Below are 15,612 nucleotides of genomic sequence, written 5' to 3'. Positions count from 1 at the left end.
TGGTCTTGTGGTCTAGTGGTATGATTCTCGCTTAGGGTTAACCCTACAGCGTAGCTTGCGAGAGGTCCCGTGTTCGATCCACGGCAAGACCCCAACTTTCTTTTTTTCATGTGAAAAACTGATGCCCAATTCATCCATTTTTTTGAGCATCGCGTGAGTCAATGTAAACAAAAATTGTTTTTTTTTTTAATTTTCATTTCATTTCATCTATCCGTTTCAATCACTTGAACGCGGTGCTAACCTGCCCCCTCTGCGACGCTGAGACCACCCCGGAGCACATCTGGACCTGCCCCCGCAACCCTCAACGGATGGCTAAGGGCTTCTTCCAGAAGCTCATAGCCACCAAGAGTGGAGCCATCTGGCTGGCATCTAAAGCGGCCAAGAGTCCTCCGGTGCTTCTAGCACACCGCCGTGCGGTAACGGGAACGGACCCGCAGGAAGGGGACTCCCCAGTTCGCCCTCCGCCCGACCCTCCACCGCCTGGTCCGACCCTGCCCGGGGCAGCTTAGCATCTGGGGCCCAATCTTTTTTCGCGCAACCGCGCTGCCAACCCTCTGGTGTGAATACGCCGCCAACCCCCCCTTTTTTTTTTCTTATTTTGCACAAATTTTTTTTCACTACATCGGCGGTGAGGCCAGGACTCTGGGTCTTGTTTGGGGCCACGCGGACGAAGGACAGCCTCTGCGCTGGGCAGGTGGGAGACCTCCTGTCATTATACTTTGGACTGTGGGGTTTCTGTATGCATGGTTTTAGGTTTTGGTTTTTGCTTCTGTTATGTATTTTTCTTGGTACTAGAAATAGTCCCCTGTCGTATGTCGAGAATCCCTCGCGAGTAGACAGGTTAATAAAGACTTTCAATTCAAAGGCCTCAAATCGCCATTGGTGAAAGCCTGAATCTGCTGCGACAACATGCAGGGGTTGGGTTTTTGCTTTTTGCTCCGGTCAACTACAGCAACTTGCTGTAACTATCTAAACCTGGCAATCACCAAAAAGAGTCCCCTGTCATATGCCTGGAAGAAGCCCTCATGAGTAGATAGGTCAATAAAGAATTTCAAGTCATCATCATCAACGACAATAATCATGTTCACACTGTAAATATAATACCAGATACCAAAAAGAAGAGTCAGGAAGATACCAAGATCTAACGGAATCATACAACATCATGACAGCCAAAGGTCCCACCACGATTAACAGATATAAGTGAGTATCGAAGCCAGAGTAACTACCGAAAACTAGAATTTCTTTTTTAAAATGGAAAAAGTAGAAGGGAGATTAGTCAAAATCGGCAGTGTAAGAGAAACCACGGAACTCCTCCTGCATTGCCTGGGAGAGTACTATAATGACGGATTTGTTAGTACCTATATGTCATATAGAGCTTATGATAATATGATATGCGCGCCATCGACTTACCAGACTGCACGGGCGTAAGAACAGGAGTCACGCTGGTGAACTCGGAGTCAAAGTTACTCGTATCCGTCGCGCTCTTGATTTGAGGCATGAAAGGTGGGGGGACACGCTTATGGTAGATGTCATCCCAGTTAATGGAGCGGAAGAAGGGCTGGCTCATGATCTCCTGAGCGTCAGTCGGGCCGCTACCGAGTCGTTGATCCGGCTCACGAGTGAGTAGCTTCTGGAGAATAGACACCGAGTCACGAGGCATTTGTACAGGGTACAGGGGCTCATCGGACAAAATAGCATCGTAGATTTCATCCTCATCTTCACCACGGAAGGGACTCTGCTGCAGAAGCATTTGGTAAATTAGTACACCAAAAGCCCACCAGTCGACAGCCCGACCGTATTTCTTATCCAAGAGAATCTATATGAGGTTAGTATTGTTGAGATAGTTTGAGCGAGATTATTGAACGGGGAGAAACAAACCTCGGGAGCCATGAATTCGGGTGTACCACAAAAAGTGCTGGTAGTCGAGCCATACCACATGTCCTCCTTGCAAAGACCGTAATCGGCAATCTTGACATGGCCATCCAGGGAAAGAAGAATGTTGTCCAGTTTTAGATCACGGTAGATGACGCCGTTCTCATGGAAATACTTGAGCGCTAAGCAGACCTCAGCGGCGTAAAACCTATAAAATGTTAGAGAAAACCCCCGAGGGAAAGCAGTAAATGATATTGGCTAGGAACTTACTGGGCACGCTTGGTACCAAACTGGGTACGCTGAATGTGCAGCATTAGATCACCACCACTAACGTATTCCATGACAAAGTATACACGTGTTTCAGTCTGGAAGCAAGCGTGGAGGTTCGTTAAGAAAGGGTGTCTTTCGCGATTGGCAATCAAGAACACCCGTTTTTCTGACCGGATACTTTCAACCTCATCGTTCTCAATGATGAACTCTTTCTTGAGCACCTTGATGGCATATAGGCGCTTGGAACGTTTTGTCTCAGCCAACATAACCTTACCAAAGTTACCCTTGCCCAGAACAGCCAAGAAGTTAAAGTGGTCAAGACCGATACGCTGGCCAGTACCGGGATCGGTAGCAGAAGGAAGAGGCTTGCGCTGATGCACAGGAATGCCACTGGAGCCGGTGGGAGTGGAAGGCGAGATAGCACCATGTTGGTGATCGGGCTTGACGGGCTGCTGCGAAGGCTGATTGCCATAGCTGGACATATCTGGTGTCGATAGTTGGTGGTGTTGCATAAGGGGAGGCTGCTGCGTAATTTGAGGGAGATGCTGCTGGGAGGGGGCGTGCATGGGGTGTTGTTGTTGTTGCTGTTGCTGATGTTGTTGAGGCACTGGATGATTTCCGTAAGCATCAATGTTGGCATAGTCCGCAGGGTTGTACTTTGCCTGGGCAGGTTGTTGGGCCGGTGGCTGCTGCTGTTGATGTCCACCGTACTGGCCGTGCGAGTCTTCTTGAGGCTGGGCAGGGAAGCCAGCATCCCCGGTGGGATAGGGGGTATAGCCCTGCTGGGGACGCTGCTGTTGATGCTGGTGTCCAACAGATCCAAGTGAGGCAGCAGAAGCCGATGATGCTATCGTAGACGACACAGGGCGCTTTTGGGGCTGGGGAGATTGAGGAGAAGAAAGTCCATAGCCAGAGGAAGAGGAGCTTCTTATATCGGTTGATTGAGAAGGTCTGTGAGTCTTCTCACCAATGACAGAAGTCTTTTTCTTTTGTGTTCGGATACTATCCAAAATCTGATTGGCAACAGCCATCGACATACCGCAAAAGTCAGGAACAAGGTGTTGGCACTGGGCATGGCAGTACAGGCCACATTCTATAGCATTGTAAAAGAGTTAGAAATTGTATCTTTTGGGGAAAATCGCAACAAAAAGGGTATCTACTGTGTACTTACCGGCGCATCTTCTGCTGTTCTTTTTGCTACCAAAGGGTAGAATATAACCACAGTGGCAGCACCAAGCTCCAGTCATGTTGGAGAAAGGCTGGAAACGATGAGGAATACGATGATTGATCTTTTCCTCATCAGGATCAGTCTCAGCATTGCTCTTGCTGATACACTTGGTGACGACATTGGTGTAGCATTTAGTGTGGCAGAAGTATTTGCAGTCTTCGCACTGCATACCAGTTGAATACCTGACGTAGTCTCCGCAGAGGGCACAACGCATGACACTGTAAAAGTTCTGCTGCACAAACTTGTGACCATGCATTTCATGAACTTCTTCCTTGCGTTGGCGGACAGCGGCTCTTCTACCCAGACCAGCAAAGTCTGCAGGGCGCCTGTTCTGTTTCACGAAGCTGAGTTCCAGCTGAATCTCACCACTGGGCTCTAGAATAAACCAATCGGTAATGGGCTGATTAGCGATCTGAGGCAGGGGCTGACCGCTAGCATTGTGAGGAGGACCTCCGGCAGGATGAGCACCCCCCAGGCTGCCCATGGAAGTGGAAGTATTGAACTGTCCTTGAGGATCCATTGGGAATTGAGAATTGGCCTGGTTTTGCTGCCCCATTCGGTCGGCGGAAACCCAGCCAGCATTGTATAGCTCAGCTTCATTTCTCTTGCGACGCATTTCCTCAACAATGTCGGACAGCCGAACCCACAACATGGCAATAGGCATGGGATATTCGCCAGATTTGTCGTAAACAGTGAGCTCCACCTCGTTAGCATTGTCGATATCGACGACATGATGTTCAGCTTCCCAACGATCGTTTCTGGAGCTACGGGTTCTGACAACAACGGAGTCTTCAATTTTGACAGCCACAAAAGTCTCGGGGCCGCGAGAGAACCGAGCAGTAGTAGTGTGAGTGACATCGCGGACAGCCATGACACGAATGGAAAGTTGACCACTCAGGGGCTTGCGCATATTGGTAGCATTGATTGATTCGTCTATTTGTACAATGGTCAGCCTTCAAAGATCGTTGTAGGCTTTGATGCTTATAGTGAGAAGGGGTCTTACCATCATGAGCGTCGGCAGCTTCAGAGTCAACATTTAGTTCCTCGTAGCGCTTGAAAGATTGCTTGAGCAGTATCATCTTCTGCTTGCTTTCCACACGTCGCGCAGCAGCATCAGCCCTGCTCTTGCGATCGCCATCCATGCTGTAGAGCTGGACCATTTTCTCGACACCCTTGAGGTACTGTTCTTCAACATAGAGCTTGAACTGGAGTTGTCCAAGCATCATCTGGATGCGTGGGCCGAGGTAAGGATTGTCGTACTTGATGATGTCTAGAGAGAGGGGGAAGGAAAATTGTCAGTTTGGACATTTGCTAAAGTTCATGTGGAAGCAGACATACTTACCTAGTTTACTGAAGTTCTGTCTGGCCTTGGGCTGGGCTTGGGTGGCGGCTGAAGCAGCATTGTATTCCTGGTTTGCAGTGCCAGAGCGGTCGCCAGAAGCCCATGCGGAATCTTTGGGCGGGGGAGCCGGCAGACTTTGTTCCGAGCTGAGCGGGCGACTGGGCGAGGACAAGGTCATGTTCTCTACGCCACGGCGGGCCTCGAGCTCCATGAGCTTGTCCTGGAAAAACTGGACGTTTCGGCGGGCATCGCGAATTTGAGAGTCCAGACGTGAACGAACAGCCTCGTTGGTCGTCTGTGCCCTCATGGCATTTGCTGCATTGATCAGGGCATTTTCGCGCTGGATCTTTGCTTGGATTGATTGGATCTTGTCTTCGCCGTTCATGATGGAGAACTGAGCATCGATGGCCGCGGGGTTGCGCCGTTGTCGAGAATGGGGTGATGGGATATGAGAAGACGCTGGTTTTGGGGCGGTCGGTCCGACAGAGCAAAGAGGAGGGCTTGGGCAGCGCGACCTCGGGTTGTCGAGATGGCTAATTGAGGAGGAAGAGGACAAGGAGGAATAAAAGACGGCCGGAAGATAAAGTGGTGCGAAAGAGGGCAAAAAAGCTCGAAACGAGACCGTGGATCGGTTTGTGTGTGTGGGAGTGGATGGTGAAGGAAATACACCACTCGCAAGTCACGGCAAACGCACACGCACGTCCACGCTGTACTGGTGTGCACAGCAAAGGACAAGAAGAGGTTGTTGAAGACAGGATAGGAGCTGGGAGGGGAGGGAGGGGTTCGGTTTTCCGCAAGGTCACTCGATAATGGAGGGGTTTTTTTTCGACCCGTGTTATATGTGATAAAGGAAAAAAAAGAAATATTTTCCGGCTCCCGTCGAACAGGCAAACGGGTAAAATGAACAGGCAAACGACGCCGAGGATGCTGCTGATGGTGGCCTCTGGGGATAATTCCAGCAGCCAGACACTGGCAAGGATGAACAAAATGAAGATGGTATATTTGGGGGGCAGGACAAGTCCAAGTCCAAGAAACCAGGCGGATGAGAATAACTAACGTCAGGCAGTTTGAGTAACCTGGCTTTAACTGCGTGAAGGGAAAGAACAAAGAATGGGGAAAGGGCCTGCTTGCTAGACACAGCAATAACCTATTGGGTTAGAGCAAGTGTGTACCACACAGCACAGCACAGCACAGCACGTTAGAGAGGGAATGCACCACCACTGGCGTGACCTGGGCAGGGCAGGTAGGGCAGGCAGGAGCAAATGGAAGGACCCAAACTAAGGTAAATCCAGGCGAGGCTGGGCGGATTTATTATGATGCATCTATGCAGTATGTAACTATGTACACACAAATATCCACACAAGCTCAACGCCCACTAAAGAGCCTGCTGTCACATCACAATTCAGGCCTCAAAATGAAATGCACTAGAACACGCCAGACGCCAGCAACCAGACACCGGGCTGTAGCAACAGCAGCAAGCAAAGCAGAAACACCACACCCAAATCCACTGGTGATTGATCCCTGCTGCGCAAGATCAGTCGCCGCTAAAAAGAACACACACATAACCATGTACAACTGATCACAACTACGGGCGCAATGCTGAAGCGACATTCTCGCTCCTGACGCCCTATTGGTGCCCTTTTTTCACAAATAGTTATGGCATGGTTGCGCTCCGTTTCTTCACTCCAGCCTGCGGGGTTGCAGACGCTGGAGCTAGTGCCCGGCTCAAAGAATCCCTTTAGACGTACATGTGTATGTATGTAACCGACAATAAACAATGGTACATTAGGCGTCAAATACTATCTAGCTCGTTTTCTTGACCAAAAAAAAACAACAGCCTCGTCAGCAGAGCCCAGTCACCAAGTGCTTTGTGAAACTCCGGGCGTTACCTGCTGATACCGCTTCTTTCAACATGGGCCCGGCAATCTCTCTCTCATCCCTTCTCCCCGCTTGTCACAAGGTCCTTTTGGCAGCTCGCCAGGAGAACGAAGAGGGAGTGAGGGCTGGGCGGATGATAGCCCAAGCCCACCTTGCAATCCTCCCAACGTCAGTGACAAATGACTGACAGGCAGAAGAAACTCCTCTCCTTGTGCAATACAGAACCGCCCCAGAATCTGCCATCTCCCTCGCTTCCTCTTCCACATTCTGTATGAAACGCAGGCATGTAGTCCAAGTGTGTCAGGATATGAATGTCACATGGTCAAGCAGAAACATGCCACAAGGGTTAGCTCCCCTAATTATGAGATCACCGCTGCTGAAGATTTGCCAAACAGGGCTAAGTCAAAGGTCAACGGGAGCCTCGAGTACAGCTTCGGCAAAGCCTCGGCTATGCGCCCATCTTGGGCCTGTTGTGTGTTCCTTGCTTGCGCCCGCTTAATGATGAACCTGGATTGCAATGGCACTCATCCGTTTCATCAAGACCGACAAGTTGTATACCAACGGCGGTAATTTGTCAATGTCCCATGAGAAATTCTCAACCAAGATGTTGTGCGCCACATCCATGCAAGCACGTGGGTCCTCGATCGAAGCCTCCAGCATAGTACAAGCATCAGCGTTGTTTGATTTGGGGAACGTTGGGCCACGGATAAACGGTCGACCTTGCCCCATACTCAAGTATCGCATGACAGCCGTGCTGTCTTCGCCATTGAGGAACAGCGGCTCGTTCACGTAACAGCCTGGGATATGAGGTGCCGAAGCAGTCTCATTCACCAGATTGCCATTTCCTGATTTGTTCTCATGGCTGGATGGGTTTTTGGAAGCCTTGGTGATGATGCCAAAGACCCAAAACGTCAACCCCGCTTGGAGTGTTGCGATGCTCCAAAAATCTCTCAACGTACCGGGAGGGAACATTTTGGTATATCGCAGGGTTTGTCCAGCATGCCATAGAGCCTCGCGAGCCTCAGTGCTTTTGGCCCATTGCTGGAGAATTGGGTAGACTTGGCGAATCTTTTCATCTCCCAGTTTTCCTGTAAAAAGGTGCAAGTCCTCCAGAGATACATACATCAGCATCATTTGAAAGTGAAGCATGGCGTTTTGTTGTGGCATAAGAGAATTTTGGCGATTCCATTGCATAGACAGCCGTATAAAGTGCTGGAGCTCTTGAGATAGCTGCTGGTGTCTCTCATTCAACAGGCCTTGAGGCCTACCAACATAGCTTCGAGTCATGAAGGGGCGACAGCAGTGGATACCACAGAACTGGTGGTATTGGTAGATTGAGCTTGCCATGGCAGCCAAGTAAACAGACACTGAGAACTGCACATCTAACCGGTCAAGGTTGCATGTTAGCGTAGATTTGTCCCGTATAATATCAGCAATACAAGGTAGCCTGTTCGTCCCATTGCCCCACCGCTTCAAATAGGCCGTTTTCCATTCCTCTGCTGACTTGGCAAGCCAGATATCTTGGGATTCAGGGAGAGGAAGGTCGAGCTCATAGTATGAAACAAGGGGATTCGACAAAGAAAGTGTAGACATCTCAGAATCACGGACACTGCAGTGGAATACAAGGCGTTTCCACGACTCCTGTTGTGACCATTTCTCCCACTTTTCTTGGAGGACCTGACCGCTGTCGTTGGGGTCAACCTGGATTGTAGGATATACCAGTCTCTGAAACTTTTGTAGGTAGCGCAGCATCTGTTTTTCCAGTTAGTTGTGTCGTAACGAGGAGCGCCTCGGTTTATGAGTATATATATCGGGAACTTACAGTGATAGGAAAACTGGCGTGTGACTCAACAGCAGTCATTTTTGCTCGATTACCACTCCATATTCCCATATCCTGGAGGATAACTGTAGCCTGGAGCAAGTCGATATCTATGGGCGAGCCTGTTTTCTTTTCGACCTATGACTTTTCGTTAACACCATGTCTACGGCGCTCTTTTGCAACAGTCAAGTAGCCCAAGTCAAAGGGTACAAGAGTCACACAAAAGCCTTTCATTGTAGAGTAGGATTGGGTTACGACTAACCTTGATAGCGTTGTTGAAAGCTGCAGTCTGCTGAATTGCAAAGCCAAATCGTCTGATTGTGGGTACTGGAGTGAGCACAGCACCAAAGGCCACAACAGCAGCAATCCAATCTAGGCTTTGAGAGTTGAGCTTGATAGTAGGGAGGTGAATGAAGTTGGTGGGGGAGGATAAGTGGGAGGCTAGATAAATGTGGGCAAATCCATCTATAGCCTCCAGGGACGGGAACGACACGAATATCTTGCGGGGGATACTGGATGAGTTGGAGCTCCGAGAAATTAATGACATCATTGCCTCGCGAGATTCTGATGATATTTTATCGGAGATGATGGATTGGAGCTTTTTGCGGCTTTCATTTATAGCCAACGAAAAGTAGTTTTTACCATTTTTGCCATCAACTCGAGTTGTCCCATCATCAAGTTCAATATGATGAGGGTTCCCTCCAGCATAGTTTTCCATATATGTGCATGACCATAGAAAAGATACTTCCTGGCGAAACTTTTTGAGGTTGGGAGACACCTCATCAGATGGCGGTTGTTCTTTTAGGGGCTGGTTTGCGCTAACATTTAGGTAGTCGAGAAGCCCATAGTCTGCCTCATTGAGGTCAAGATTTGTATCTGTACAGAAGTCGAGTACCGGAAATGACAATGTGTCGACTTCGTTGGATAAATTCATTTGTGGTTCATAGATTACGTTGCGTAAGAGGTCGGAAATGGGCATATGTGGTGCATCGGTCGTGCTGTTAGGAATGCTACGTTGGGAGGTGATCCTGTGGGCTATGGCCATTTGGTTTGGCACTGCTTGGGTAGCAGAAGTTTGAGATATCGCCATGTCGTTAAAGGGGGACATGGTGTTGTCCATCACAAGAGGCTTGTCCGTGGTGTGTATATCTGTATCAGTGTTAGCAGCAATGCGGAACAAGAGCAGACGAGTAGGGTTTTGGTGTTGACGTGCCCTGACATTGATAGTTTTGTACTTCTGGTACCGAGAAGAAGCCGTTACTAGTCTGCTGGGTAGAAGAGACATTATGAGGCAGTGGCCCATTCTCATAAGTTTGAACAAGGTCGACGGGGGCAGGCGCTACTTCAGAGCCAGCCAAAGTGCCTAGATTGGTGTTGATATTGGTGGGCAAAGCACAGAATTTCATCTCAGTGTCATCATCATTGTGATTGGCAGGCATGAAAGGTTGGTTAGAGTCGAAGAGCTCGGAGCTTGGCCGGGCTTGACTTGGCGGCTGTAAAGAAGATGGTATCATGGGTGTCTCCAGAGAGCCGAGGCGATGACCCTCGACATCACGCGGAGCCGAAGTTGGTGCTTCGCCCAAATACGGCTGTATAGGTTGCTTTACGGTAGATGTACAGGTAGACGTAGGTTCTGGCACAAGCTCTGGCTCAGGCGCACATTCGTCCAGCAAAGACTGCGAGAACGGAACGGGTGAAGATGTTGCCGAGCGGCTGGGCGTCGCGGACTTGAGGTGCGGGTTGCAAAGCGCCAGTGCGGCCTCACTTGCATTGTATTCACATGTGAGATTGCGTAGACGACAGCGCATGCATGGCTTTGCTTCCTCGCACTTTACACGAGCAGTCGAGCATTGTTTGCACGCATGTGACACGCGGGCAGTTCTCACGGCAGCTAGTCCCTTTCTACGCCTCTTGGAGCCATCATGATTCTGGTGACTCTGCACATGTCGGCGTAGTAGGTCTGTGCGCGCAAAAGCCTTCCCACACTCCGGGCATTGAAAGCGTTTGCCCAGCGTGTGCGATTGGATATGGCGGGCAAGATGTTCGGATCGCGAGTATTGGCGCTGGCAATCCGGACAGATATGTAGCCCGCTGCCACCGGAGGCGCGGGCAGCCGATTTCCCCCTGGAACTCGATGGTTGGTTCGGCGAGGGTGTAAAGTTTGGGGGCGAAGCGGGAGAATCGCGCGTCGTGGTTGAGAAAGCGCCGACGTTGTTGCGGGCTTGAAAGGCAGGCGTGAAAGATTCTTGGGCAGGCGTCGAAGACACACGGTGAGATGACGATGGGAATTTTATGGCGGAAGAGGACAGCTCTCTGTCGATCATGGAAGTCGATGTGGTTGTCGAGGGTTGGGATTCTAGTCGGGGCGCAGATGTAAAGATGGAAGATTCTGGATGGTTCAACTGTGGCTGCTGGTCGGATGGTTCTTGTGCAGCGTTCTGCCGTGGGACTTGGGATGGAGCACTGTCTCTCCGAGCAAGAGAGTTAGAGTGCATTGTGTTGGACAATGACGGGGGCGTTGTGCCTGATTGGTCGGAAGAGGTGTCCTGACTTTGGACTCCGTTCCCGTTACTTCCGTTGCGCGCGTGGCTTTACTGGGATTACCTTCACAAGCGTTTCTGGTAGAGAGAGTTTGTGCGCACTTGCATCGACAAGAAAGTTCGCCTGGACCGCCGCTGAAACAATGGCCAGTGGGATATATATGAATGTACATATGTACTACTTGTACACGTACTATAGATAGTCATGAGTCTGCGATGGAATAAGAGTAGTTATGTCCCAGGATCGAGGCCGCTTTTGGCGAAAGTCAAAGTCAACTCGTGGTATAGTGCTGCGGCTTTTCTCAATGGATAGAGTCATGACTTGGAGGGCGAAGGGTTTTGTACGTCATGGCATGGAGGTAAAGAAAAAAAAAAAAAAAAAAAAAAGAAGCAAGTACCCATGCGGCAGTTATGGAACGAGCGATAAGCCCTTCGGGATTATATATTCAATCCTCACTGTTCTCGCCGCGAATCGCAAGACCCAAGTGCCGGTCATCGAGCATAAAGTGGTCCTTGCAACATTTTGCTTGCAATCCAATCTTTCACCATCAGGATTCTGCCTAGGAGTTTCAGGATATTTTAGATGGCAAGCATGGGCAAATCTATGAATTTTCGACAGCTGTCTCTAATGGGCAACCCTAAATACTAAATAACGCACTTGACGACGAAGGACGAAGCTCGAGCGGGGCTGCCGTCTTATGAAAGTCGTAATTAGCAACGAACTACATTGCATTGTATGTAACTACGTACATTACATACTACATGTGCTGCCATCACGAGCGATAACGATAAGCCCCAACTTATCAATCGCGCCAATGACCACAAGCGAGGGACTCGCCCTTTCACCCACCTCACGATCCAACGGCTTGTCGTTACCGCCTTCAAAGGCAGCTTCCTCTCCCTTTTCCCTTAAAAACCCCCGATTCTCTCCTTCTCAAGCACTCAATATTGGTCCATTTATTCGTGTATCGCTTTGCTGTCTGTTGAAAAGCGTGGCGTTCTATCTCCTAGGCCCGTCTAGCCTCCAATCGTCACGTCATAGCTTCGTCCAAGCCCCTCGTGAGACAAATATCCTAACTTGCATCTTTACCGCCTCAGTTGTAGTTGCTCGTGCACTATCTGAACCGGCTGCAGAAGGGATCTAATTTACATAAAACACGCACTCTCGTACAGAATCTTGCACTTCCCAGCCTCGGCAGCCACTTAGCCGTGAAACCAAGATCCGGGCATCACACACGAGCCATAGCATCTGCCTCCACCTTTAGCGTCATGTCCAACTCCCTTGACGCGCAGACTGCAGCCCCTGACGCCATACCAACTGGCTCTATTGAACATTACTTAAGCCCATCAGGCAGTGAAGAGGCAACATCGAGATCCTCAAGTTTAAACAGAGATGTACAAAGGTCGGCCGGCCATCTGGCCGCTCAGGCTTCACAGCTTTCTGATCACCTATCAAGTTCAGAACTAGGACGATGCGGAGGAGAAGAGAATACGTTGCACAATGAATCAGAGTCATCCACTGGGCAGGCAGCAACCACATCTTATCCTTCTTTGCAACCCAACGAGTCAAACTCTGTACAGCAAGTTCTAGAAACTCCGCAGCTAATGACCGAAAATGCCACCAGGGGACCAGCTCCCGACCACGGTAGTTTGGTTGTGCCTTTGTCTTCACCCGTTGACTCTTCAGCAGAATCACCTAGTCTGGCCAGCCCCTCGAACGAACTTGCAAACTCAACATCAGACCAGACGCCAGCGGCGGCTACTCAGAGTCCTTTGAACCCAACCCAACCAATCTATACCTCGACCGTGCAAGCTTCTACCTCTACACAACCCGAGCTCCCCGTCGCGACCCTCTCCGTCCAGTCAGCGATTCCAGCACGGATATCTTCAAGCGGGCCAGCGCCAGCTGCCATGTCACAACGACAAGTGATACCGATCTGGGAAGCTCTGAACGAAGGACCCTCCACATCGGATGTCCAACACTCAGCCATATCGTTGCTGTCTCCAGAATCAACCCCAGCTCGTTGGCAGCCAGATGCAGAGGCAACATATTGTCCCATTTGCTTCAGCCAGTTCAGTATATTTGTTCGCAAACACCATTGCAGGTACGTACCTCTTCAAGTTAATGCGCAGACTGCTGGTACCTAACATCACGATTACTCTAGGAAATGTGGAAGAGTTGTCTGTAATTCTTGTTCTCCACACCGCATAGTTATTCCATACCAATACATTGTACGACCTCCAGGTCAGACCGGGCCGCAGTGGACTGCAAATGACTTGTCCCCAATAATTCACGGAGGTGAGCGCGTACGCTTGTGCAACCCTTGCGTCCCAGACCCGAACACAACGCCTCCACTGCCTACGCCTCAACCCCCTAATCAAATGTCGCCTCGGACACATCATCGTTCATACAGTGGAGCCGGAAGCCCTCGGGTTTACTCGTCAAACTCTGCGGGGGTGGAAGGCTCTCGGAGTCGCAGTGCTACACTTGTGAGTTTATACATAGTTTTTAATAATCTCAAGGCATGGGACCAGGCATTCAACTAACGATTTCCACTACAGACTACTCCTCAAAGAGATAATATGCCTGCACGTGCTTACCAGTCATACGGGTCTTCGTATCAACCTAGTTCAACTGTGGGCTCTTCTCAAAGATATCAGTCTCGAATTGATGGCAGTGGCTCTTCAACGGCATCTTCGCCACATTATCATCGCCGGAGTCTGCCACCCCCTCCACCACTTGCCGAAGAAGATGAGTGCCCTATATGTCATCTTGAACTTCCCTCACGTCTTTTACCATCTTTCGAGACCCTACGTGAAACCCACATTACACAATGCATCATATCCCACAGCTCATTTCGTGGCTCCCCATCTGGCGGAGCTGACGTCAGCTCTGGCCCGGGCGGTAATCGAACTGGGCCCTCGAGAATAGTCCGCCGAACTGGAATGTTTCCATATATCGCAACAGAAAAGGACTCTATCGACTCTGCCGAGTGTACTATCTGTCTGGAAGAGTTCGAGACTGGCGAACAGATGGCGCGACTAGAATGTTTATGCCGGTTCCATCTTCACTGCATTCGAGCCTGGTTCCAGAAGCATCCTGGTCGCTGTCCGGTACACCAGCACGATAGCTTTGGCTATTGAGGTTCACCTTACGGCATACAAGTGTGCTAGGTGGAAACAATAACTAGTCAAATTGCATAGCAAAGGACATGTATCTATAAGACACCTTGCCTGTTTTCTACGTCTTTCTTTTTCATGCCTTCCTGTAACCATTGATAGTTCTTTGTTCTTTTGATACATGTCTATGTCTTTTTTTTTCTTTGTTCTGGCGATCCGAAAATTATATCGCCACAACCACGACTATCATGGCAACATTAAGAAGTATGGAACTTGTTTGGTAGTTATTGTGAATATTTATCGTGTCATGGATTTGATTCATCGTTTATACTAAGCACCACTTCTCTCTCCTTGCAAAATGACTGGTTGTAGGCCTCAAATATCAAAATCCCTGATTTCCAGGCATGTATATGTTGGTAAAGTTGGGGTTGTATTCAAGAGAATTATGTATGACTTTCATTTCTCATGACTATTTCATGAGTTGGTAATCTTGGCCGTGATTTTATGTAACTAACTAGTTATTTGCCTTTGGTAACTAGAAGAATACCATGACTGTACCGTGGTACGTGGCTGTGCTTTGAATATGGACCCCTAACCCTGGACTTCACCAACCGCAAATTTACATGGCATTTCCTGGAAGAGCTGAAAAGCAAGTGGCTCATGCCCTGACTGCTGGCTGCCTCTGGGGTGGGCATGTTCACACTCTGAGAAACCGGCACACTAGCCATGACGACAAAGACACCTTGGGCAAACGCCTTTTCTGTCCCCGGCATGATAGCGTAGCAGTCTTTTCTATTTGGTCCCGCACTCGCAGCCTGATTTCGTGGGGCATGTCATTCGTGTAAGCAGGCTGACGTGTTCCGAGGATTTCGAAGGGAATCTTGCAAATACCACTTCTGTCCATTCAAAGGTTTAGGTGCAACCGGCCTGGCGCTATCAATCCAACGCGACTCAAGTGTCCTCTCCTGGGCTCATGTTGGAGGATGGCCGGAAAATAGGGAATTGGAAGCGAATGGCTTGATATCAATTTGCAGCTAAACCCCATCGCGGGATATGAAACTCTGAGACAGAATGCAGAACATCGACACAACAAGCCAGCGATATTGAAGTAAAACCAGGACTGCGGATATAGACTGTGATGTCTATATGTGTGTATGTGCATGGATACAAACGAAGATGCTGCTCTAGATGCAACACACAACATGATGAGGTTTCTAGTACCGGCAACTATATCATTCCAGCCAATAACTAATACATGTGTAGCTTGACCAATAATTGAGGTCTTGTATTGATACTTTGGCTTGACAAAGCGATAGATACATAGGATCGCAAGATACACACCTACTTTTCGGCCTCAACTTTGTTCTATGACTGATTTTCGCACACAGCAAGGGAGGAAGACATGTCTGGATAAACAAGAGCAAAGGCACCAGGTCGATCATAGATGGATCAAGATGACTACAAGCTAAAGTCCAGTGGACCGTCCGGATATCTGTTTGGGGGACTTCCACACATAACGTTGTAGTTTATGCATAGCTATATA

General features: G+C 49.3%; 3 protein-coding genes across 3 annotated transcripts; 1 reads left to right on the top strand and 2 right to left on the bottom strand.

The window, feature by feature from the left end:
* Positions 1–1,272: 1,272 nt before the first annotated feature.
* BROUX77_000738 (uncharacterized protein) lies at positions 1,273–5,097 on the bottom strand (the record flags this gene model as incomplete). Its single annotated transcript, XM_073752464.1, has 7 exons — positions 1,273–1,334; positions 1,411–1,816; positions 1,879–2,080; positions 2,143–3,235; positions 3,314–4,303; positions 4,374–4,640; positions 4,713–5,097. 7 exons carry the CDS (start codon positions 5,095–5,097, stop codon positions 1,273–1,275), a joined length of 3,405 nt encoding a protein of 1,134 aa, XP_073608975.1.
* A 1,988-nt stretch (positions 5,098–7,085) lies between these two features.
* Positions 7,086–10,733, bottom strand: BROUX77_000737 (uncharacterized protein; the record flags this gene model as incomplete). The annotated part of the gene is made up of 4 exons (XM_073752453.1): positions 7,086–8,342; positions 8,413–8,547; positions 8,672–9,558; positions 9,629–10,733. The coding sequence occupies 4 exons, from the start codon at positions 10,731–10,733 to the stop codon at positions 7,086–7,088; spliced, it is 3,384 nt and encodes a 1,127-aa protein (XP_073608974.1).
* Positions 10,734–12,218: 1,485 nt separating this feature from the next.
* On the top strand, positions 12,219–14,093 carry BROUX77_000736 (uncharacterized protein; the record flags this gene model as incomplete). Its single annotated transcript, XM_073752442.1, has 3 exons — positions 12,219–13,054; positions 13,115–13,439; positions 13,512–14,093. 3 exons carry the CDS (start codon positions 12,219–12,221, stop codon positions 14,091–14,093), a joined length of 1,743 nt encoding a protein of 580 aa, XP_073608973.1.
* Positions 14,094–15,612: the final 1,519 nt, after the last annotated feature.

The sequence above is a fragment of the Berkeleyomyces rouxiae genome, assembly GCF_048999995.1.
Source record: "Berkeleyomyces rouxiae strain 22BRR77 chromosome Unknown BrBRR77_ptg000001l, whole genome shotgun sequence".
Taxonomy (NCBI): Eukaryota; Fungi; Ascomycota; class Sordariomycetes; order Microascales; family Ceratocystidaceae; genus Berkeleyomyces; species Berkeleyomyces rouxiae.
The sequence above is the reverse complement of the archived record's forward strand: the minus strand, read 5'-3'. Positions and strand labels throughout refer to the sequence as shown.